General features: G+C 41.6%; 1 protein-coding gene across 1 annotated transcript in view; it reads left to right on the forward strand.

The window, feature by feature from the left end:
• CTNND2 (catenin delta 2) overlaps window positions 1-26130 on the forward strand; it is a 1126037-nt gene that overhangs the window by 903938 nt on the left and 195969 nt on the right. Inside the window, exon 12 of the mRNA XM_069556073.1 lies at window positions 25111-25294. Coding sequence (XP_069412174.1) covers window positions 25111-25294 — 184 coding nt within the window. The remainder of the gene's footprint in view (window positions 1-25110; window positions 25295-26130) is intronic.

Genomic DNA, 26130 nt, shown 5'->3' on the forward strand with positions numbered 1-26130 from the left:
AAGAATCTTCCTCTTCTTGGCATAAGAGGAGACATCTTGACAAATGCGTGTTTCCTTTATAAATATGTTTTTAAAAAGTAAAAGTGTTAATCACTCAGTCATATGCAACTCTTTTCAACCCCAAGGACAGTAGCCCACCAGACTCTTCTCCAGGCAAGAATACTGAAGTGGGTAGCCATGCCCTTCTCTAAGGGATCTTCCTGACCCAGGGATCGAACCCAGGTCTCCTGCATTGCAGGAAGATTCTTTAACATTTGATATAAATAAAAATTCCTTTACAACAGGAGAACTTTTGCTGACTTGGGAGTTTTTCCTGACTGTTAGTGCTCCCTGGCCTTTAGCTCAAATTACACATATGCCAAAAGTGGCATATTTCAGGGTGGCACATTTTGGTATACTTAACATCCAAATTATTTTTGACTACAATTTAATTTTAAAAAATTACCCTGGGAAGAACTTCCCCATTCTTAGACAGGAGCCATTCCCCTGCCCCAATTGGAGATAGTATTCATTTCCTATGACTAGAATCTGGTGGCATTCCTTTACTATAAACACTTAATAGAAGAATTCTAAAGAAATTTGAATCTGCAGTCTCCAACTTAGAATGGAAATAGAGGGCATAGACACGCTTGAGTCTTGATTCTTCAAAAATAGTCACCATCTTTTGTCTATAAAATTATTTGCATACTCAGTTGCTCAGTCATGTCCAACTCTTTGCAGCACCATGAACTGTAACCTTCCAGGCTCCTCTGTCCATGGAATTTCCCAGGCAAGAATACTGGAGTGGGTATTTCCTCCTCCAGAGGATATTCCCAACCCAGGGATCAAACCCACATCTGCTTTGCCTCCTGCATTGGCAGGTGGATTATTTACCACTTAGCCACCCTTAGTTTTAAATTAATTCAGGTTCTGAAACAACAGTGAAGATCAATTTATCAACTACTCATCAAAAATTTTAGTGACTATTGGCCTTTTGCTCGTGCTGTTCTATACCAACTTGAACTAAACTTTTAATGTATACTGCTGGGTGGTGCTAGTGTTAAAGAACCCACCTGCCAATGCAGGAGACATAAGAGTCATGGGTTTGACCCCTGGGTTAGAAAGATCCACTGGAGAAGGAAATGGCAACCCACTTAAGTATTCTTGCCCAGAGAATCCCATGGACAGAGGAGCTTGGTGGGCTACAGTCCATGGGGTCACAAAGAGTTGGACACGACTGAAACAACTTAGCACACGCATGCTGGTGCTAAAGTTAAAAAATCAGAGTGTTGCTGCGATCAGTTTTGACTTTGGAACAAGCCTCAACATTGATGACTGTATCTCATGTCAGAGTTTTTTAGAACTTAAGGAATTAAAATGACTCATGGGGGCTCAAGTGGGTTTTATCAGCTTCAAGCAGAATTTTCCTGGTGTGCAATAGTGAAGATCTGATTCATTTTCTGGTGTAAAGAACTGCTCACTCTTCACCCAAGCTGGAGTTAAACATTTCTGTTGCTCAGTCGTGTTTGACTCTTTGCAACCCCATGGACTTCAGCATGCCAGGATTCCCTGTCCTTAGCTATGTTCTGGAGCTTGCTCAAACTCATGTCCATTGAGTCAGTGATGGTGATGCTTTCTAACTATCTCGTCCTCTGTCTCCCCATTCTCCTCCTGCCCTCAATCTTTCCCAGCATCATGGTCTTTTCCAATGAGTCGGTTCTTTGAATCAGGTGGCCAGAGTATCGGAGCTTTAGCTTCAGCTTCAGCATCAGCCCTCCCAATGAATATTTAGGGTTGATTTCCTTTAGGATTGACTAGTTTGATCTCTTTGCTGTCCAAGGGATTCTCAAGTCTTCTCCAGCATCACAATTCAAAAGCATCAATTCTTCAGTGCTCAGCCTTCATTATAGTCCGGTTCACTTACCTGTACATGACTACTGGAAAAATAGGTGGCTTTGACTTAAGGGGTCTTTGTTGGCAAAGTGATGTGTCTGCTTTTTAATAAACTCTCTTGGTTTTCCATAGCTTTCCTTCCAAGAAACAAAAGTCTTTTAATTTCATGGCTTCAGCCAAATCAACTATACTCCAATATAAAATGGAAAATGAAAATTTCTATGATGCAAGACACTAAGTGTTAAAATAATCTTTTTCTTTTTTTAATGCACTCTTAACTGATGCCAAAATTTGAGCACGCTAGTACCCAGTCAAATCTCAGAGATAGAGTTTTGGGTGAAGTAGAAAAGAATAGCTACATTGCTTTGCCAGGCAGAAGGGGACTTGACAGACTCCTGTCCTTGAAACTGTGTGTCCCAACCGATCAAGAGAAAATTGGATTAAAGATTAATTGACCATGACCCTGTCCTTCAGAACAAGACCCAAGTCCCCCACAGCCAATCCCTCCCATCAGGAAGCTTCCATAGCCTCTATCTTTATCCATCAGAGAGCAGACAGAAAGAAAATCTGAAGCACAGGAAACTAACCAAACTGATCACATGGATCACAGTCTTGTCTAACTCAATGAAACTGTGAGCCATGCCATGTAGGGCCACCCAAGACAGAAGGATCATGGTGGAGAGTTCTGACAAAATGTGGTCCACTGGAGAAGGCAATGGCAGACCACTTCCGTATTCTTACCTTGAGAACCCCATGAACAGTATGAAAAGGCAAAAAGATAGGACACTGAAAGATGGACTCCCCAGGTCATTAGGTGCACAATACGCTATGGAGAAGAGCAGAGAAATAGATTCAGAAAGAATGAAGAAGCTGAGCCAAAGCGAAAACAATACCCAGTTGTGAATGTGACTGGTAATGGAAGTAAAGTCCGATGCTGTAAAGAACAACATAGCATAGGAACCTGCAATGTTAGGTCCAAGAATCGAGGTAAATTGGAAGTGGCAAACAGGAGATGGCAAGAGTGGACATCGACATTTTAGGAATCAGTGAACTAAAATGGACTGGAATGACTGAATTTAATTCAGATGACCATTATATCTATTATTGTGGGCAAGAATCCCTTAGAAAAAATAGTGTACCCCTCAGAGTCAACAAAAGAGTCCAAAATGCAGTACTTGGGTACAATCTCAGAAGCGACAGTATGATCACTGTTTGTTTCCAAGGCAAGCCATTCAATATCACAATGATCCAAGTCTGTGCCCCAACCAGTAAGCGAAAGAAGCTGAAGTTGAATAGTACTGTGAAGACCTATAAGACCCTAGAACTAACACTGAAAAAGATGCCCTTTTCATCATAGGGGGCTGGAATGCAAAAGTAGGAAGTCAAGAGATGCCTAGAGTTACAGGCAAGTTTTGCCTTGGAGTAACGACTAAGGTCCGTCTAGTCAAGGCTATGGTTTTTCCTGTGGTCATGTATGGATGTGAGAGTTGGACTGCAAAGAAGGCTGAGCGCCGAAGAATCGATGCGTTTGAACTGTGGTGTTGGAGAAGACTCTTGAGAGTCCCTTGGACTGCAAGGAGATCCAGCCAGTCCATTCTGAAGGAGATCAACCCTAGAATTTCTTCGGAAGGAATGATGCTAAAGCTGAAGCTCCAGTACTTTGGCCACCTCATGCGAAGAGTTGACTCATTGGAAAAGACTCTGATGCTGGGAGGGATTGGGGGCAGGAGGAGAAGGGCACGACCGAGGATGAGATGGGTGGATGGCATCACTGACTCGATGAACTTGAGTGTGAGTGAACTCCGGGAGTTGGTGATGGACAGGGAGGCCTGGAGTGCTGTGATTCATGGGCTGGCAAAGAGTCAGACACAACTGAGCAACTGAACTGAACTGAAACAATGAATCATGGCAAAGGCTAACAAAGTTTTGCCAAAGGAACACACTGGTCATAAAAAATAAACCCTTCCAACAACACAAGAGATGACTCTGCACATGGACATCACCAGATAGTGAATACTGAAATCAGATTGATTATATTCTTTATGGCAGAAGATGGAGAAGCTCTATAGAGTAAGCAGAAACAAGACTGGGAGCAGACTGTGGCTCTGATCATGAACTTCTGATTGCAAAATTCAGGCTTAATTGAAGAAACTAGGGAAAACCACTGGACCATTCAGATAAGACCTAAATCAATTCCCTTACGATTATACAATGGAAGTGACAAATAGATTTAAGGGATTAAATCTGACAGACAGAGAGTCTGAAGCACTGTGGACAGAGGTTCATAACACTGAACAGGAGGCCATGATCAAAACCATGCACAAGAAAAAGAAATGCAAAAAAGCAAATGGTTGTCTGAGGAGGCCTTACATAGACGAAAAAAGAAGAAAAGTGAAAGGCAAAGAAGTAAGAAAAGATATACCCATCTGAATAAGCGCAGGCGGCTGTGAGCCGGCTTACTAAGCGCAGGGAGCTGCGAGCTGGCTCACTAAGTGTGGCCGAGAGTAGCTACCCCACGTCCGAGGTCAGGGGCAGCAGCCTAGAGTGCCAGGCAGTTATCCAAGTCTATTTCTATGCCCCAACCAGTAACACTGAAGAAACTGAAGCTGAATGGTTTTATGAAGACCTACAAGATCTTTTGGAACTAACACCCCAAAAAGATGTCCCTTTCATTATAGGGGACTGGAATGCAAAAGTAGGAAGTCAAGAAACACCTGGAGTAACAGGCAAATTTGGCCTTGGAATGCGGAATGAAGCAGGGCAAAGGCTAATAGAGTTTTGCCAAGAGAACACACTGGTCATAGCAAACACCCTCTTCCAACAACACAAGAGAAGACTCTACACATGAACATCACCAGATGGTCAACACCAAAATCAGATGGATTATATTCTTTGCAGCCAACGATGGAGAAGCTCTATACAGTCAACAAAAACAAGACCGGGAGTTGACTGTGGATCAGATCATGAACTCCTTATTGCCAAATTCAGACTTTATTGAAGAAAGTAGGGAAAACCACTAGACCATTCAGGTATGACCTAAATAAAATCCCTTATGATTCTACAGTGGAAGTGAGAAATAGATTTAAGGGTCTAGATCTGATAGATAGATTGCCTGATGAACTGTGGAATGAGGTTCATGACATTGTCCAGGAGACAGGGATCTAGACCATCCCCATGGAAAAGAAATGCAAAAAAGCAAAATGGCTGTCTGGGGAGGCCTTACAAATAGCTGTGAAAAGAAGAGAGGCAAAAATCAAAGGAAAAAAGGAAAGATATAAGCATCTGAATGCAGAGTTCCAAAGAATAGCAAGAGATAAGAAAGCCTTCTTCAGCGATCAATGCAAAGAAATAGAGGAAAACAACAGAATGGGAAAGACTAGAGATCTCTTCAAGAAAATTAGAGATACCCAGGGAACATTTCATGCAAAGATGGGCTCGATAAAGGACAGAAATGGTATGGACCTAACAGAAGCAGAAGATATTAAGAAGAGGTGGCAAGAATACACGGAAGAGGAAGAACTGTACAAAAAAGATCTTCACGACCCAGATAATCATGATGATGTGATCACTAATCTAGAGCCAGACATCTTGGAAAGTGAAGTCAAGTGGGCCTTAGAAAGCGTCACTACCAACAAAGCTAGTGGAGGTGATGGAATTCCAGTTGAGCTGTTTCAAATCCTGAAAGATGATGCTGTGAAAGTGCTGCACTCAATATGCCAGCAAGTTTGGAAAACTCAGCAGTGGCCACAGGACTGGAAAAGGTCAGTTTTCATTCCAATTCCAAAGAAAGGCAATGCCAAAGAATGTTCAAACTACTGAACAATTGCACTCATCTCACATGCTAATAAAGTAATGCTCAAAATTCTCCAAGCCAGACTTCAGCAATATGTGAACCATGAACTCCCTGATGTTCAAGCTGGTTTTAGAAAAGGCAGAGGAACCAGAGATCAAATTGCCAACATCCGCTGGATCACGGAAAAAGCAAGAGAGTTCCAGAAAAACATCTATTTCTGCTTTATTGACTATGCCAAAGCCTTTGACTGTATGGATCACAATAAACTGTGGAAAATTCTGAAAGAGATGGGAATACCAGACCACCTGACCTGCCTCTTGAGAAATCTGTATGCAGGTCAGGAAGCAACAGTTAGAACTGGACATGGAACAACGGACTGGTTCCAAATAGGAAAGGGAGTACGTCAAAGTTGTATATTGTCACCCTGCTTATTTAACTTATATGCAGAGTCCATCATGAGAAACGATGGGCTGGAAGAAACAGAAGCTAGAATCGAGATTGCCAGGAGAAATATCAATAACTTCAGATACGCAGATGACACCACCCTTATGGCAGAAAGTGAAGAGGAGCTAAAAAGCCTCTTGATGGAAGTGAAAAGGAGAGTGAAAAAGTTGGCTTAAAGCTCAACATGCAGAAAACGAAGATCATGGCATCCGGTCCCATCACTTCATGGGAATCAGATGGGGAAACAGTAGAAACAGTGTCAGACTTTATTTTTGGGGGCTCCAAAATCACTGCAGATGGTGACTGCAGCCATGAAATTAAAAGACGCTTACTCCTTGGAAGAAAAGTTATGACCAACCTAGATAGGATATTCAAAAGCAGAGACATTACTTTGTCGACTAAGGTCCATCTACTCAAGGCTATGGTTTTTCCTGTGGTCATGTATGGATGTGAGAGTTGGACTGTGAAGAAGGCTGAGCACTGAAGAATTGATGCTTTTGAACTGCGGTGTTGGAGAAGACTCTTGAGAGTCCCTTGGACTGCAAGGAGATCCAACCAGTCCATTCTGAAGGAGATCAGCCCTGGGATTTCTTTGGAAGGAATGATGCTAAAGCTGAAACTCCAGTACTTTGGCCACCTCATGCGAAGAGCTGACTCATTGGAAAAGACTCTGATGCTGGGAGGGATTGGGGGCAGGAGGAGAAGAGGACGACCGAGGATGAGATGGGTTGATGGCATCACAGACTCGATGGACGTGAGTCTGAGTGAACTCCGGGAGTTGGTGATGGACAGGGAGGCCTGGTGTGCTGCGATTTATGGGGGTCACAAAGAGTCGGACACGACTGAGCGACTGAACTGAACGGACCCATCTGAATGCAGAGTTCTAAAGAATAACAAGGAGAGATAAGAAAGCCTTCCTTGGTGATCAATACAGAGAAATGGAGGAAAACAATAGAATGGGAAAGGCTAGAGATCTCTTCAAGATAATTAGAGATACCAAGGGAACATTTCATGCAAAGGTGGGCTCAATAAAGGACAGAAACAATATGGACCTAACAGAAGCAGAAGATATTAAGAAGAGGTGGCAAGAATACACAGAACTATACTAAAAAGATCTTCGTGATCCAGATAACATCATTGGTGTGATCACTCACCTAGAGTCAGACATCCTGGAATGTGAAGTCAAGTGGGCCTTAGAAAGCATCACTACAAACAAAGCTAGTGGAGATGATGGAATTCCAGTTGAGCTATTTCAAATCGTGAAAGATGATGCTGTGAAAGTGCTGCACTCAATATGCCAGCAAATTTGGAAAACTCAGCAGTGGCCGCAGGACTGGAAAAGGTCAGTTTTCATTCCAATCCCAAAGAAAGGCAATGCCAAAGAATGCTCAGACTACCACACAGTTGTACTCATCTCACATGCTAGCAAAGTAATGCTCAAAATTCTCCAAGCCAGGCTTCAACAGTATGTGAACCAAGAACTTTCAGATGTTCAAATTAGATTTAGAAAAGGCAGAGGAACTGGAGATCAAATTGCCAACATCCGTTGGATCATCAAAAAATCAAGAGAGTTCCAGAAAAACATCTACTTCTGCTTTATTTACTATGCCGAGCCTTTGACTGTGTGGATCACAAGAAACTGTGGAAAATTCTGAAAGAGATGGGAATACCAGACCTCTTTACCTGCCTCTGAAAAATCTGTATGCAGGTCAAGAAGCAACAGTTAGAACCAGACATGGAACAACAGATTGGTTTCAAATAACGAAAGGAGTACGTCAAGGCTATATATTGTCACCCTGCTTATTTAACTTATATGCGCTTACTCCTTGGAAGAAAAGTTATGAGCAATCTAGATAGTATATTCAAAAGCAGAGACATTACTCTGCCAACTAAGGTCCACCTAGTCAAGGCTATGGTTTTTCCAGTAGTCATGTACGGATGTGAGAGTTGGACTGTGAAGAAGGCTGAGCGCCGAAGAATTGATGCTTTTGAACTGCGGTGTTGGAGAAGACTCTTGAGAGTCCCTTGGACTGCAAGGAGATCCAACCAGTCCATTCTGAAGGAGATCAGCCCTGGGATTTCTTTGGAAGGAATGATGCTAAAGCTGAAACTCCAGTACTTTGGCCACCTCATGCAAAGAGTTAGCTCATTGGAAAAGACTCTGATGCTGGGAGGGATTGGGGGCAGGAGGAGAAGAGGACGACAGAGGATGAGATGGGTGGATGGCATCACAGACTCGATGGACGTGAGTCTGAGTGAACTCTGGGAGATGGTGATAGACAGGGAGGCCTGGCGTTTTGCGATTCATGGGGTCGCAAAGAGTCGGACACGACTGAGCAACTGAACTGAACTGAACTGAGTACATCATGCAAAATGCCAAGCTGGATGAAGCACAGGCTGGAATCAAGATTGCCAGGAGAAATATCAATAACTTCAGATATGCAGATGACACCATGCTTATGGCAGAAAGCAAAGAGGAACTCAAGAGCCTCTTGATAGTAGAGAAAGAAGAGAGTGAAAAAAGCTGGCTTAAATCTCAACATTCAGAAATCTAAGAGCATGGCATCCAGTCCTGTCACTTCATGGCAAATAGATGGGGAAACATTGGAAACGGTGGGAGACTTTATTTTGGGGGGCTCCAGAATCACTGCAGATGGTGACTGCAGCCATGAAATTAAAAGATGCTTGCTCTTTGGAAGAAAAGCTATGACCAACCTAGACAGCGTATAAAAAAGCAGAAACATTGCTTTGCTGACAAAAGTCTGCCTAGTCAAACCTATGTTTTTTCCAGTAGTCATGGATGGATGTGAGAGCTGGACCATAAGGAAAGCTGAGCACCAAAAAATTGATGCTTTTGAACAGTGGTGTTGGGGAAGACTCGAAAGTCCCTTGGACAGCAAGGAGATCAAACCAGTCAATCATAATGAAAATCAGTCCTGACTAATCATTAGAAGGACTGATGCTGAAGCTGCACTACTTTGGCCACCAGATGCAGAGAGCTGACTCATTAAAAAAGACCCTGATGCTGGTAAAGATTGAGGGCAAAAAGAGAAGGGGATGACAGAGGATGAGATGGTTGGGTGGCATCACCAACTCGATGGACATGTGTTTGAGCAAGCTCCAGGAGTTGGTGATGGACAGAGAAGCCTGGCATTCTGAAGCAAAGTACATGAAGTTGCAGAGTCGTGCATGACTTAATATGACTTAGTATGACTAACTGAACTGAACTGAACCTGGAAGGACCTGATGAGGGGTTTTATAACAATGCTTCAAGGTGGGGTTGCTGATAGGGTAGGGTGTGAGTAGTGCTTTCCTTCCCTTACTCACTTCTTAGGTGGTTGTCTCTTGACCTTTGTGAGCTTCTCTGGTCTCCTGTCCCTTACAGTTCTGTTGCCTGGTTTCTTGGCTGCTCCTCCCTTAATTAGCAACTGTTGGCATCTGTGCTTTGAAACTCAGGGAAGGTCATGGAGGCTGGAGTGTTGCCCACAAGAAATGGGAAACGAAAACAACTTCATGCCCAGGAGCCTCAGAGGGTCCTGCTCCATTTCATAAACTTCCTTATTGCAACTGTTTTTAAACATTTCTCTGCATGCATGACATACAAATTTCCAATCACATCCATTTCCTTAATTAACACTCTTATCAAAATGACATTTGCATAACAGTTTTTAAAAAATAGTGTCTTTTTATAGTTAACATATTACATTATGTAGATTTAAGGTGGACAATGTGTTGATTTGATACATTTATATACTGCAGTATGATTACTATCTTACTGCAGTAAGATAATAATCACAGAAACCCAAGTAAGACGGTAGGTGTTGCGAGAGGCATCAGAAGGCAGACACACAAACCACAATCACAGAAAACTAGTCAATCTAATCACATGGACTGCAGCCTTGTCTAACTCAATGAAACTAAGCCATGCCGTGTTGGGCCACCCAAGACAGGCGGGTCAAGGTGGAGAGGTCTGACAGAATGTGGCCCACTGGAGAAGGGAATGGCAAACCACTTCAGTATTCTTGCCTTCAGAACCCAATGAACAGTATGAAAAGGCAAAATGATAGGATACTGAAAGAGGAACTCCCCAGGTCATTAGGTGCCCAATATGCTACAGGAGATCAGTGGAGAAATAACTCCAGAAAGAATGAAGGGATGGAGCCAAAGCAAAAACAACACCCAGTTGTGGATGTGACTGGTGATAGAAGCAAGGTCCGATGCTGTAAAAAGCAATATTGCATAGGAACCTGGAATGTCAGGTCCATGAATAAAGGCAAATTGGAAGTAGTCAAACAGGAGATAGCAAGAGTGAATGTCGACATTCTAGGAATCAGCGAACTAAAACGGACTGGAATGGGTGAATTAAACTCAGATGACCACTATATCTACTACTGTGGGCAGGAATCCCTTAGAAGAAATGGAGTAGCCATCATGGTCAACAGAAGAATCTGAAATGCAGTACTTGGATGTGATCTCAAAAACGACAGAATGACCTCTGTTCGTTTCCAAGGCAAACCATTCAATATCACAGTAATCCAAGTCTATGCCCCAACCAGGAACACTGAAGAAGCTGAAGTTGAATGGTTCTATGAAGACCTTTTAGAACTAACACCCAAAAAAGATGTCCTTTTCATTATAGGGGACTGGAATGCAAAAGTAGGAAGTCAAGAAACACCTGGAGTAAGAGGCAAATTTGGCCTTGGAATGCGGAATGAAGCAGGACAAAGGCTAATAGAGTTTTGCCAAGAGAACACACTGGTCATAGCAGACACCCTCTTCCAACAGCACAAGAGAAGACTCTACACATGGACATCACCAGATGGCCAACACCGAAATCAGATTGATTATATTCTTTGCAGCCAAAGATGGAGAAACTCTATAAAGTCAGCAAAAACAGGACTGGGAGCTTACTGTGGCTCAGATCATGAACTCCTTATTGCCAAATTCAGACTTAATTTAAAGAAAGTAGGGAAAGCCCCTAGACCATTCAGGTATGACCTAAATCAAATCTCTTATGATTATACAGTGGAAGTGAGAAATAGATTTAAGGGCCTAGATCTGATAGATAGATTGCCTGATGAACTATAGAATGAGGTTTGTGACATTGTCCAGGAGACAGGGATCAAGACCATCCCCGTGGAAAAGAAATGCAAAAAAGCAAAATGGCTGTCTGGGGAGGCCTTACAAATAGCTGTGAAAAGAAGAGAGGCGAAAAGCAAAGGAGAAAAGGAAAGATATGCCCATCTGAATGAAGAGTTCCAAAGAATAGCAAGGAGAGATAAGAAAGCGTTCCTCAGCGATCAGTGCAAAGAAATAGAGGAAAACAACAGAATGGGAAAGACTAGAGATCTCTTCAAGAAAATTAGAGATACCAAGGGAACATTTCATGCAAAGATGGGCTCGATAAAGGACAGAAATGGTATGGACCTAACAGAAGCAGAAGATATTAAGAAGAGGTGGCTAGAATACACAGAAGAACTGTACAAAAAAGATCTTCATGACCCAGATAATCAAGATGATGTGATCACTCACCTAGAGCCAGACATCCTGGAATGTGAAGTCAAGTGGGCCTTAGAAAGCATCACTACAAAGCTAGTGGAGCTGATGGAATTCCAGTTGAGCTATTTCAAATTCCAAAAGATGATGCTGTGAAAGTGCTACACTCAATATGCCAGCAAATTTGAAAAACTCTGCAGTGACTACCTGACTGGAAAAGGTCAGTTTTCATTCCAATCCCAAAGAAAGGCAATGCCAAAGAATGCTCAAACTACCACACAATTGCACTCATCTCACATGCTATTAAAATAATGCTCAAAATTCTCCAAGCCAGGCTTAAGCAATATGTGAATGGTGAACTTCCAGATATTCAAGCTGGTTTTAGAAAAGGCAGAGGAACCAGAGATCAAATTGCCGACATCCCTTGGATCATCGAAAAAGCAAGAGAGTTCCAGATAAACATCTATTTCTGCTTTATTGACTATGCCAAAGCCTTTCACTGTGTGGATCACAATAAACAAACTGGAAAATTCTGAAAGAGATGGGAATACCAGACCACCTGACCTGCCTCTTGAGAAACCTATATGCAGGTCAGGAAGCAACAGTTAGAACTGGACATGGAACAACAGACTGGATCCAAATAGGAAAAGGAGTACGTCAAGGCTGTATATTGTCACCCTGCTTATTTAACTTATATGCAGAGTACATCATGAGAAACGCTGGACTGGAGGAAGCACAAGCTGGAATCATGATTGCCGGGAGAAATATCAATAACCTTAGATATGCAGATGACACCACCCTTATGGCAGAAAGTGAAGAGGAACTAAAGAGCCTCTTGATGAAAGTGAAAGAGGAGAGTGAAAAAGTTGGCTTAAAGCTCAACATTCAGAAAACGAAGATCATGGCATCTGGTCCCATCATTTCATGGGAAATAGATGGGGAAACAGTGGAAACAGTGTCAGACTATTTTTTTTGGGGCTCCAAAATCACTGCAGATGGTGATTGCAGCCATGAAATTAAAAGACACTTACTCCTTGGAAGGAAAGTTATGACCAACCTAGACAGCATATTAAAAAACAGAGACATTACTTTGCCAATAAAGGTCCATCTAGTCAAGGGTATGGTTTTTCTAGTGGTCATGTATGGATGTGAGAGTTGGACTGTGAAGGAAGCTGAGCATGGACGAATTGATGGTTTTGAACTATATTGTTGGAGAAGACTCTTGAGAGTCTCTTGGACTGCAAGGAGATTCAATCAGTCCATTCTAAAGGAGATCAGTATTGGGTGTTCATTGGAAGGACTGATGTTAAAGCTGAAACTCCAGTACTTTGGCCACCTCATACGAAGAGTTGACTCATTGGAAAAGACTCTGATGCTGGGAGGGATTGGGGGCAGGAGGAGAAGGGGATGACAGAGAATTAGATGGCTGGGTGGCATCACTGACTCAATGGACATGAGTTTGAGTGAACTCGGGGAGTTGGTGATGGGCAGGGAGACCTGGCGTGCTGCAATTCATGGGGTCGTAAAGAGTCTAACATGACTGAGTGACTGAAATGAACTGTACTGAACTGATAATAACTATCTTAGTGTTCAATTACAGTTTTATCATGTCTCTTAATTATCAGCTTGTTTGTAGTGAGAATTAAATCTAGTCTTAGGTGGCTTAGGAGGTTAAAGCATCTGCCTGCAACGCAGGAGACCTGGGTTTGGTCCCTGGGTTGGGAAGATCCCCTGGAGAAGGAAATGGCAACCCACTCCAATATTCTTGCCTAGAGAATCCCATAGACAGAGGAGCCCGGTGGGCTACGGTCCACGGGATCCCAAAGAGTCAGACACAACTGAGCAACTTCACTTTCACTTTAGCATCTTTGAAGTTCCTAGGACAGCATGTTGACTGTGATACCTGTGATGTACATTAGATTTCTAGGACTTATCTAACCACTGTTTATAAGTTTGTACCTTAAACAACATCTCCTCAATTACGCCACCCCCAGCCCCTGGTAACTATGGCTCCACTCTCTGTTTTGATAGGTTCAGTTTTTAATTCCGTGTGAGTTGGCCCATACAGTATTTGTCTCTCTTTCACCGACTTATGTCACTTAGCAGACACCTTTAAGTGCCATCTGTGTTTTCCACGTGGCAGTATTTCCTTCTTTCTCGTGACTGGGTAATATCCCATTGTACAGACGTACCACATCTTCATTATCATTGTCTGATATCTTCATTATCATTGTCTGATATCTTCATTATCAGTTCATCTGCTGAGGGACATTTAGCTCATTTCCATATTTCCGTTATTGTGAAGAATGCTACAGTGATCATGCGCGTGCACGTATCTTTTCTGTTGGTTGTCTTCATTTCCTTTGGATACATACCCAGAAGTAGGATTGCTGGATTAGATGGTACTTATGTTTTTAATTTTTTGAGGAACTCTGTATGATTTACAGTAGTGGATATATCAACTTACATTCCTACCAGCAGTGCACAAGGGTTCCTTTTCTTCACATCTAGTTCAGACGGTAAAGAATCTGCCTCAAAGCAAAGACCTGGTTTCATTCCCTGGGTCAGGAAGATCCCCTGGAGAAGGGCATAGCAACCCACTCCAGTATTCTTACCTGGAGAATCCCTATGGATAGAGGAGCCTGGCAGGCTACAGTCCATGGGTCTCAAAAAATCAGACACACAGGTATGTGACAAGATGCTTTTTTCAAACTCTTTTTTCACCAACATTTGTTTCCTCTTCATGGCAAATAGATGGGGAAACAATGGAAACAGTGAGAGACTTTATTTTGGGGGGCTCCAAAATCACTGCAGATGGTGACTGCAGCCATGAAATTAAAAGACTCTTACTCCTTGGGAAAAAAAGCTATGACCAACCTAGACAGCAGATAAAAAAGCAGAGACATTAATTCACCAACAAAGGTCCATCTAGTCAAAGCTATGGTTTTTCCAGTAGTCATGTATGGATGTGATAGTTGGACTATAAAGAAAGCTGAGCACCAAAGAATTGATGCTTTTGAACTGCGGTGTTGGAGAAAACTCTTGAGAGTCCCTTGGACTACAAGGAGATCCAACCAGTCCATCCTAAAGGAAATCAGTCCTGAATGTTCATTGGAAGGACTGATGCTGAAGCTGAAGCTCCAATACTTGGCCACCTGATATGAAGAACTGACTCCTTGTAAAAGACCCTGGTGCTGGGAAAGACTGAAGGCAGGAGGAAAAGGGGATGACAGAGGATGAGATGGTTGGATGGCATCACTACTCAATGGACATTAGTTTGAGTAAGCTCTGGGAGTTGGTGATAGACAGAGAATCCTGGCGTGCTGCAGTCCATGGGGTCACAAAGAGTCGGACACGACTGAGCGGCTGAACCTGTGTTCTCTTGTCTTGATGGCAGCCATTCTGACAGGTGTGAGGCAGTAGTTCATTATGATTGTGACTCGAATTTTCCTGATGAGTAGTGATGCTGAACATCTTGTTATATACCTGTTGCCCATTTGGGTGTCTTCTTTAGAAAAAAATGTCTACTCGGTTCATCTATTTTTTAATATAGTAGTTTATTATTTTTTTGTTACTGAGTTATATGATTTCCTTGTGTATTTTGGATGTTAACCCCTTAGCATATTTATGGCTTGCAGTTATCTTCTCCCTTTTCATAGACTGCCTTGTCATTTTGTGATTGTTGTTGTTATGCAGAAGTATTTTATTTTGATGTAATCCCCCTTGCATTTTGCTTTGAGCACAAATTACTATAGCAACATTTGGTAAACCTTAGCATTCACTCACAATCAATGCTTTTGTTTTTAAAAACATTAAATGAGCGTTATTTATTCATCTTTTAGGTATACATCTTTTCCATGTATACCATTGGAAAGAATTATCAATACAGTCCCAATTCAACAATTGCACCTTGAGAGACATGATGTTTAACGGATAAGATAGGAGTATTTATGTGGTGCACTCAAATATATATACATGTGCACACACACAGACACATACTTGTGCATGTGTGCAGCGTGTTCACTCACACGTGTACAGACATTCATACACTTGCATATGTGCATAATCACACACACACATGCTCACACACAAATGCACTCAGCATAAATTCAGGATGTCATGGGCCTCCAGATTTTGATCAGTCACCTTCTACACACCCATGAACCAAGGTGTAAGTGGTAGGATATGGAAAAGTGGTCATCCATCCCCCGTCCCCCATTTTCCACTCTCACCCCATCGGCTCTGACCTTGACCTTTTTGTAAGATGAACCTCTCTGCTCTCTCTCTTGCCCAGGTGCACAAAGTCTCACTCTTAGAATAAGACAAATGACAGATTCGTTTAAAGTGAATCTTCATACATTTAGTTAATTTTAATTAGTTGATTAATCGAAAATAAAAATGTAAAGCATTCATTTAAAATGAATTCAATCCAACTGTTCTGTGACTTGAGCCTCACCTGTGTTCAGGGATTGTGTTTCAGGTTTAAAAATTAAAGTGAGGAGGTCATAGGAAAGTCTTATATCATCACAAGACAGCGTTTGATTTTATCATGCTTTAAGATTTGTAACTGTTAAATACTTCTTTCTAGTCAATCCGATTCCTGTTTTTTAAATAGTCTTTGTCTCCTTTCAGGAAAAAACCTCACGATTACCCTCTATTAAAACAGAGTAAAGGATCCAATGAAAGTAATTAGGATTTTATTAAAGAAATTTTAATAAACCAATTCCGTCTCATGAATATGGATAACCGTAAGGAAAAAAAAGCCATCCTGTGCCTGAAATAAAAATAAACTATATTTGAAATATATTTAGTATGCATAATTATTTATTTAAATGTCTTCTCAACTAAACCTACTGTCAAAATTATGTTTGAAGCAGCAGTAATTTTATACCGATAAAGGAAAGCTATTGAATACATATAATTAGAGGAAAGATGCTATAAAACAATTTTATGACAGATTATAATCTGGGAGAAATTAGCATATTTTCATCAGGTAAATTAAAATTTGCTAGTGACCATCAACCAAAATACTAAAACATCTTTATGTTATATTTAGATAAGAATAAACAGGGTGGCTTATGGCTTCTGAGTACCATTGTGAATTTAATTTTTTTCCAGTTTTTCCATGAATTGAAATTTTAGTATTACCTTGGCTAATGTAGAATTATCAGGGAATTAATATAGGAAAATTACCCTAGAAATAAGCCCTCTAATGATAAACTACTTGTTTTTTTAGTAATAAAAATTCTTCTCTGCTTAGTAAAAGTAGAATTTCTGTAGAGTCAAGGGTTGTACTCCCATGTAAACGTTTCTATGTTCTCATTGAGCTGTGTTCTTTTTAACATTACGTCTTGCATCTGCTGTTCTAGTCTTTCAAATCAGTGCTTCCTTTTTTGCTAGCAGTATGCTGCTATATGAGAGACTAGCATGTAAAATATCTATATTACCATATGTAAAATAGATAGCAAGTGGGAATTTGCTCTGTGCCATAGGGAGCTCAACCCAGAGCTCTGTGGCACCCTAGAGGGGTGGGATGGGATGGGAGATGGGAGAGGTATTCAGGAGGGAGGGGGGGCATATGTATCCCTGTGGCCAATTCATGTTGATGTATGGCAGAAACCAATACATAAAAAGAAAACAGTGTTCACTGCTTAGAGTGCACTCATCGTTTAAGGGTCACGTCATTCAATTATTAACTCTGTAATCATTTTGCAGCTATGTGGTGAGCATCTAGTGCGTGTCAGGACACATTCTGTATGCTCTGGGTGTTCTGCCTGCTGCAAATGCTCAGGGTCCTTGCTTCTTCTCTTGGGTGGTACCTTGTTGTGGAAAAGAGCAGTGAGCTAATGACAGAAAACCAAGTACTGAAAAAAGCCAACGAGCCAGTGGAAGAAGGAGAGGAGTAGGTGAGCAGGGAGTAAGAGGCATGAACTTCAAGTCACAAAATAAATGTCACAGGTATGAAATATACAGTGTTGGGAACACAGTCAGCAATTATGTAGTATCTTTGTATGGTGACAGATGACAGCAAGACTTACAGTAATCATTTCGAAATGTATAGAAATGTCAAACCACTATGTTGTGCAGCAGGATCTAACATAGTGTTGTAGGTCAATTATACTTTAAAAACAGACCAATTCATTGAAAAAGAGATCAGATTTGTGGTTACCAGAAGCAAGAGCAGGGGGAATTAGATGATGACCATCAAGATACAAAAGTCCAATTATAAGATAAATAAGTACTAGGGTTATAATGTACAGCAGGATAAATATAGTTAACACTACTCTATGTTATATGTGGAACTTAGAGTATATCCTCAGAGTTCTCATTATAAGAAAAAATATTTTTCTATATTGTCAATGTTTTGTCTTTATGAGATGATGGATGTTCACTAAACCTATTGTGGTCATCATTTTGTGGTGTATATAAGCCAGATCATTATGCTGTACACCTTAAATTCATAGAATGTGGCATGCCAATAATATCTTCATAAAATTAGGATGGGGAGAAGAAAGCTTGGGAAATGTAAGATGATGATGAGGTCTTTGATGAAAATTAAAATAGAGGATCTGACAGCAAGTCTGGAAAGATAGTTTGCATGAGTGTGTGTGTATGTGTGTGTGCGCGCTCACTCAGTCGTGTCTGACTCTCTTTGCCACCCCATGGACTGTGGCTCACCAGGCTCCTGTGGCCATGGGATTTCCCAGACAAGAATACTAGAGTGGGTTGCAATTTCCTCCTCCAGGGAATCTTCCCAACCCAGGGACTGAAGCTGCATCTCCTGGGTCCCCTGCATTGGTGGGTGGATTCTTGACCACTGAGCCACCTGGGAAAGTAGTTTGCTGCTGCTGCTGCTGCTGCTAAGTCACTTCAGTCGTGTCCAACTCTGTGCGATCCCATAGACGGCATCCCACCAGGCTCCCCCGACCCTGGGATTCTCCAGGCAAGAACGCTGGAGTGGGTTGCCATTTCCTTCTCCAATGCATGAAAGTGAAAAGTGAAAGTGAAGTCGCTCAGTCATGTCCGTCTCTTTGCAACCCCATGGACTGCAGCTGGCTCCTCCATCCATGGGATTTTCCAGGCAAGAGTACTGGAGTGGGTTGCCATTGCCTTCTCTGGGGAAAGTAGTTTAGCCTGAGCCAAAAAAACTTCTCTGAGTTAGTGCATTTAAGTTACATGTGAATAGAAGGAAGGATCACCCTTGGAAAGGTCTGGAGAACAATGTTCCAGATTGAAAGAACAATAAATCCAAGAAATGTGAGTTACAAACAGCTTGTTGTTCAAGGAGAAGAAATGAGACTAAGACAAGCATACTGAGTTGCATTTATGCGAGAGCCATACAGGCAGGGGCTTTTTGTTTTGTTCACTAATGTCCCCTCTGTATCAAACAGACCCTGGTGCACAGTGGGTCTGTGTGGACTGAATAAATGAATAAACCAAAGGTTCTGATTCAAAATGAATTTAGAGAATGAGAGAAAGGCCTGATCATGGAACTACAGTCAGAAATTTAATTTTGTTTTAAGCACAACCGAATATTTTAAGGGGTATGTGGTAGACTGGACAGTGACCCCTGAAGATGTGAGCCTGTGAATATTATCTTATGCAGGAAAAGGGACTGTGCAGGTGGGATTAAGTGAAGGATCTTGAAGTGGATAGGGGGAGATAATCTTGGATTATCCAGGCAGGCTTAATGTGATCACAGGTGTCCTTACAACAGTGAGCGAGGAGGTTCAGTCAGAGAAGAGGAGGTGATCATGGATGCTGAGGTTGAAGTGATGCGGGCTTTGACCATGGAACCCGGGCAGCCTTTAGAAGCATAAAAAGGCAAGGAAATTCTTCCCTAGAGCCTACATAAGGAGCACTGTCTGCTGAGTTCCACTGGTCCATTTTAAACGTAGGCGTCCAGAACTGTAAGTCAGGATACATTCTTAAAAGTTAAATATTATTTGTCACCCAAATTAAAATGCATTTTAGATTTAGTTACAAGGTTTAGAGCCCCTTCCTGTATCTTCTGTCCTCTCACATAGACTTTAGAAGAGGCCAGAAGAGTAGTAGGGAATGAGGAAACAAGTGAATCTAAGTCAGAATGAGAAGTGCCACGAGGAAAAAGTGCTGTGAAGGGGAAAAGTGAGTCCAGTAGACAGAGGAGGAGAGGGAAGTGAAAGGAAGGGACCTTAGTTACCAGTGCTGCATAATGACTTCAGTTCAGTGCAGTTCAGTCGCTCAGTCGTGTCTGAATCTTTGTGATCCCATGGACTGCAGCAGGCCAGGCCTCCCTGTCCATCACCACCTCCCGGAGTTTACTCAAACTCATGTCCATTGAGTCGGTGATGCCATCCAGCCATCTCATCCTCTGTTGTCCCCTTCTCCTCCCACCCTCAGTCTTTGCCAGCATCAGGGTCTTTTCACATGAGTCCGTTCTTTGCATCACCTGGCCAAAGTATTGGAGTTTCAGCTTCAACATTAGTCCTTCCAATGAATATTCAGGACTGATTTCCTTTAGGATGGACTGGTTGGATCTCCTCGCAGTCCAAGGGACTCTTAAAAGTCCTCTCCAATACCACGTTCAAAAGCATCAGTTCCTCTGCGCTCAGCTTTCTTTATATTCCAGCTCTCACATCCATACGTGACGACTGGAAAAACCATAGCTTTGACTAGATGGACCTTTGTTGGCATAATGACTTATCCCTAGCTTGACAATTGAAACGACGACTGTTTGCTGCACACGCTGTCTGAGTGGCAGGAAGCCAAGAGTGGCAGGGCTGCATGTCTCTGGCTCAGGGTCCTGCACAGATGAAGCCGCATCGTCTGTAGGCTGGAGTTGAGGGTCTACTTCCTAGAGGGGTCCCTGCTGGCTGGATGCCTCCATTCTCCACGTGGGCATCTTCATGGTTCTTGAGGGTCCTCGCAGGTGACGGTAGGGCCCCCTCAAATAAGCTACCTGAGACCAGAGCTGGGCCGAAGCCACAGTGCCTTGTGTGACCTCGTCTCAGAGTCTCTCTGTCATCTCCTCTATGATCTGTGGGTCGGAAACAGGGCACTCAGTCCAGACCTCACTCAAAGAGGGAAGGATCAGGCCCCTCCATGTGAAGGGAACATCAGGAAACCACCCTGGAAAAGAGAGGGGAAGGAGTGAAGAGAAATTTGAGCAAAACACCTATTTCCCATTCGTTCATGGAGAATGCTTAGAAATGTCCATGTTTTTCCCTACTTATCTGTCTCCCTTCACCAGGGACTAATGGATGTGTGTGTGTGTGTGTGTGTGTGTATAAGTATATTGTGTAAGTGTGTATGTGTTGAATACCTGTGAATGTGTGTATATGTATAGGTGTGAGTTTCTGTGTGTATGTGTATATATGAGAGTGTGTATGTATATTGTGTGAGTGTGTGTGGGAATACATGTGAATATGTGTATGTGTGTAGGTAAGAGTGTGTATAAATGTATGTGTCTAAGTGTGTATGTGCAGGTATATTGCATGAATGTGTGTATGTATGTGTGCATAGGTGTGAGCATGTGTGTATGTATGTGTGTGAGTATATGTGAATATTTGTGTGAATGTATGTAGGGGGTGTGTGTGTATTTGTAAGTGTATGTGAATGTACATGTGCATTGTGTGTGTGTGTAAGTATATTGTGTGAGTAAGTGTATATGTGTAGGTGTGTGTATATGTGAATGTAGTGCAGTGTAGGTGTGACTGAATCTGTATGTAAGTATGCTGTATGAGTGTGTGGATGTGTGTAGGTATGAGTGTATGTGTCTGTGAGTATATGTGAATGTATGTGTGGATGTGTGTGTGCATGTGAGTTAGTGTGTGTGTAGGTGTCTGGAAGACAGGTGTAGAGTTTCAGCTGTTCCCACTCTTGGCACTGCCTCGCTTTACCTCAGTGTCCCCAGAGACTGCTGCTTCTACACTCAAGCTCGTCTCTGTCCAGATAATACAACCCAAACTTCAAGTTTGGAGGGCGCCCCACTGCGAACTGGCTCGCTGAATTTCCCCTAAAAGAAATTCTGCAGTGTTGCACTTTACCAAGTCCTCATCCATGCAGACCTGGTAAAACGTGTCCCTGACCAGAGATACCTGTGTTTCTCAGAGTCCAAGGAGCCCATGTGGGCTGCGGATAGAAACCAGGAGAGAACATTCAGAGATTTGGGTCAAGCACTGAGGTAAGTTGATCAGCCTGTGAAACACAGATGGGGCCCGTCTGGAAAGGCGGAGGGACATGAACAGGAAACTTCTGTCTGTGCCTGATTCGGAATTAGGTTACAGTGATGAATGAATTAATAAGAAAGCTGAGGTGGAACAGCCAGATGAGATGAAGAGTCGCCTGAAATGTCTCTTTCTTTCCCATGTTTCACTTCTTATCAGATAGTATGTGAGGCCTTCACCTCATCTTTGATTTCCTCCTTTCCTTTCCTACCTCTTTTCTGTTTGTTAGGAAGCAGTAAAAATGTCTTTATTATTATAGAATGTCTTTAGAATCTTTTAACTTCACTGAATGATGAAAATGGAGACGTCTTCTACTGTTTAGTCTTTAGAGGAGATGTATTTTATGGCAAAATATAGAACCCATGTTTTAAGACATTTGCAAGCCTCAATTTTCATGTATTGGTACTTTCAAATCAGGATTTAGTAATGGAAAAATTCAGTGTTTAGTGTCTGTATACAGAGAAGGCAATGGCACCCCACTCCAGTACTCTTGCCTGGAAAATCCCATGGATGGAGGAGCCTGGTGCGCTGCAGTCCATGGGGCCGCTAAGAGTCAGACATGACTGAGTGATTTCACTTTCACTTTTCACTTTCATGCATTGGAGAAGGAAATGGCAACCCACTCCAGTGTTCTGTCCTGGAGAATCCCAGGGACGGGGAAGCCTGGTGGGCTGCCCTCTTATGGGGTCGCACAGAGTTGGACACAACTGAAGTGACTTAGCAGCAGCAGTAGCAGCAGCAGTAGCAGCAGCAGTGTCTGTATATGTGTGTTGTATACTTAGAAAAACAGAATAGCCTATAATGGAAAATAATCTGAAAAAAAATGTATATCAGTACAGTTCAGTCGCTCAGTTGTGTCCAGTTCTTTGCAACCCCATGAAGCACAGCATACCAGGCCTCCCTGTCCATCACCAATTCCCGGAGTCCACCCAAACCCATGTCCATTGAGCTGATGATGCCATCCAACCATCTCATCCTCTGTCATCCCCTTCTCCTCCTGCCCTCAGTCTTTCCCAGCATCAGGGTCTTATCAAATGAGTCAGCTCTTCGCATCAGGTGGCCAAAGTATTGGAGTTTCAGCTTCAACATCAGTCCTTCCAATGAACACCCAAGGCTGATCTCCTTCAGAATGGACTGGTTGGATCTCCTTGTAGTCCAAGGGACCCTCAAGAGTCTTCTCCAACACCACAGTTCAAAAGCAACAATTCTTTAGCTCTCAGCTTTCTTCACAGTCCAACTCTCACATCCATACATGACCAATGGAAAAACCGTAGCCTTGACTAGATGGACCTTTGTGGACAAAGTAATGTCCCTGCTTTTTAATATGCTGTCTAGGTTGTATATATATATGTATATAAATGTGTGTGTGTGTGTGTGTGTGTGTGTGTATGAATCACCTTGCAGTACATCTAAAACTAATGCAACATTGCAAATCAACTATACTTCAGTTAAAAAAATGTGCAAACCCTTTAATGTGATATTGTTTAAAGTTATCCTCAAACTTGGGGGTAGATAGTAATTTCATTTAAATGTGCTTTTTTAAAACTGAAAAGTATTTATTTTAATAGAGAAAAGAATATTGTTGTGAGACTATGAATAAATGAAAAGTATTCATCTTGATTATTTTGATCATCCAAAATTCAGTAAAATGTTTCCTAATGGAATGAATTAAAAAGCAGCTTCATATATTATTTAAATCAAAATAAATGCACGTGATAATACTCCTAGCATTTCACATCTGTTCAAGTCAGAATGTATTTTGAGCAGCTTCTGTGCACCAATAAGCATTTTTATATAGGATGCTAACGGCAATGCAAACATGCACACAGAAGTATATAGAAAATGGCCCATATACTAACCACAGAGGCGAGTAGGAAAGGCCAAATAGTAATTTGTTTAGGCTTGGGGGCCATACTATGTTGGTCCCCAAATCTAAGCTTTTCCCTTGTAGGACACAAGCAGCCATAGACAATATGTAAATGAACAGACAGAGCTGTGTTCCAGTAAAACTTTATTTACAAAAACAGGCAGACAGGATTGACCCTCAAGCCAACCCCCTATACTAACAATTCATTTTTACATTCAAAGCACCAAAAACATTTTGTTTCTCTTGCATTTACCTAAATAAAATTCCCAGAAAATGTTCTTTTGAAAGACCAGTGGAAAAGTTTGTTTCTAAAGTCACATTTCTGTAGAACTGATTTAAAAGTATTATTTTAGTTATTAATCAGATATCATTGATTTTCAGGTTAGTATTAATGCTTTTGGGTAGTTCAATATGAGCAAAGCAAGAAACTAATAAAACAAATTTAAGAAATAAGTGAGTTCTGTTTATTAATAACATGATAGATGAAGCACAATCTCATTTTAAAATCAATTGAAAAGTTACTAAATAAGTAAACTATAAGTTGTGTTTCTAAAGACAGCTATGATATTTTATTCTCAATATCTGCAGTGATGATGTCTATTTACATTAGCCTTGGGGGAAATACAGTCTTTCACAGGAAAAGAGAATATTATTCTTTTTTTTTTTTACTTTTATGTGTACAATTTTGAACAACAAAAATAGCAATTATTTTAAAAGCATTTCAAGTGATATTATAATGTGTATGTAATTCTTAGACCTTTTCTGAAATCAATTCCATTTTAAGCTCTCTGTCTATTGTTGACACACTATTCCATTTCTGCTGCTCTCTTTGCTGTTACATAAGGAAGAACAATCCCTAGGTCCTCCATGAGCATTGTTTTAAGAGAAAAGCTAACAGAACCAGTGAAACCAAATTTTAATTCCTTGTTGAACCTGTGAGCACCAGACCCTATACTGAATCCTTGAAAGGTCCTGCACAATGATGGCTGCTTCTATAGGAAACTCAGTGAATCCAGTAGACCACAGGTGCATGTTGAGATCCTGGATAAAACAAAGATGTCTTCCTTGTCTATTTCAGATGTCTTACTAGTCCATTTCAGTTCACTTTTGGAACTTTTTGGTCTTGGTTTGAATTTGGGGACTTGGATTCATTGTACTAATCATGAATAGAAGCAGGGTTGATATCCTCAATTCCATTGGTGCTCTCACCCTAAATTACTCGCCATGATGGAATGAATATAATCATGTTACAGTTCCTCTGCCTACGTGTTAGATTTTCATAGCACTTTTGTAATGGGTTCACACAAATGCTTTAAAGTGAAGGGCACGCTCTAGAACACGTGCTTACACTATCTTAGTCTCTCCTGCTTATGCTGTTAACTTGATTAAGGAAAACGGTGACCATCCAAAACTCTGTGTGTATCTTGCAGGAGTTCTTTGGAATCTCTCGTCTTGCGATGCACTCAAAATGCCAATTATCCAGGACACCCTGGCAGTGCTGACCAACGCGGTGATTATCCCACACTCAGGCTGGGAAAACTCACCTCTTCAGGATGATCGGAAGATACAGCTGCATTCCTCACAAGTGCTGCGAAATGCCACCGGATGCCTAAGGTGAGTCCCACATCATCGTCACTCCCTCCCGTCTTCAGGTGCTTTTTGTTTCTGTAACTTTATTGCTGTTTTGCTGATGAGCAGAACGTCCTAGAATATTCTTATGGCAATAGAGTGCAAGAAGCTAGCAGAAGTCATTTCTAATGCGGTACTGAAGAGATATATTCATCTTCCTTTGCCCTGTACCTACCCCAGAATTTGACTTATTTAACATGTTTTCTTATATCTTAGGTTAAAAATACATAAATAAATGTTGTCAGTGCAACCAAGTATAGTTTTCTTTGATTGACAACAAGTGTTGTAACATAACCAGGCAGACCAACTGGTTGGAGGAGTCTGTGACAAACACATAGGGATCACAGTAACTGTTTCTGGTATCTATTTTTATTTTTAAAAAATTTTCAGTGTGACTGCTAGAGCTTGTAATTCTTAAAAATAGCTCTTTAATAAGGCCTGTGGTGTGAAATGTCTTTTTTAAATAATAAAAGTAGCAAATGTGTTGTAATTATCTCCCAATGTGTTTTTTCGAAACTCATCATCGAAATCTCTTGAGATGTTTTACATGTTCTGTTTAGTTTTTGCTCTTAGAAAAAAGAATGTAATAATTAAGGTATGCTTATTCTAATCTCTAGAAACGGTGTTCCCAAGGATATTGCACATTGTACGAAAGTGAGGAATCTCTGCCAGTTTAACTTAATGGTGGGATATATGTGGTTTAAGATACCTAGTCAAATAGTCTGTATTTCAAAAGTAAAATGTACAGAGTTGCTTTAGCTGGGCTGCCTCAAAGCTGCCACTTCTCTTACAGTTGATCAGCTTCTAGGTGTAAGTGCCAG

Source organism: Ovis canadensis, chromosome 16 (genome assembly GCF_042477335.2).
Source record: "Ovis canadensis isolate MfBH-ARS-UI-01 breed Bighorn chromosome 16, ARS-UI_OviCan_v2, whole genome shotgun sequence".
NCBI classification, from domain to species: Eukaryota; Metazoa; Chordata; class Mammalia; order Artiodactyla; family Bovidae; genus Ovis; species Ovis canadensis.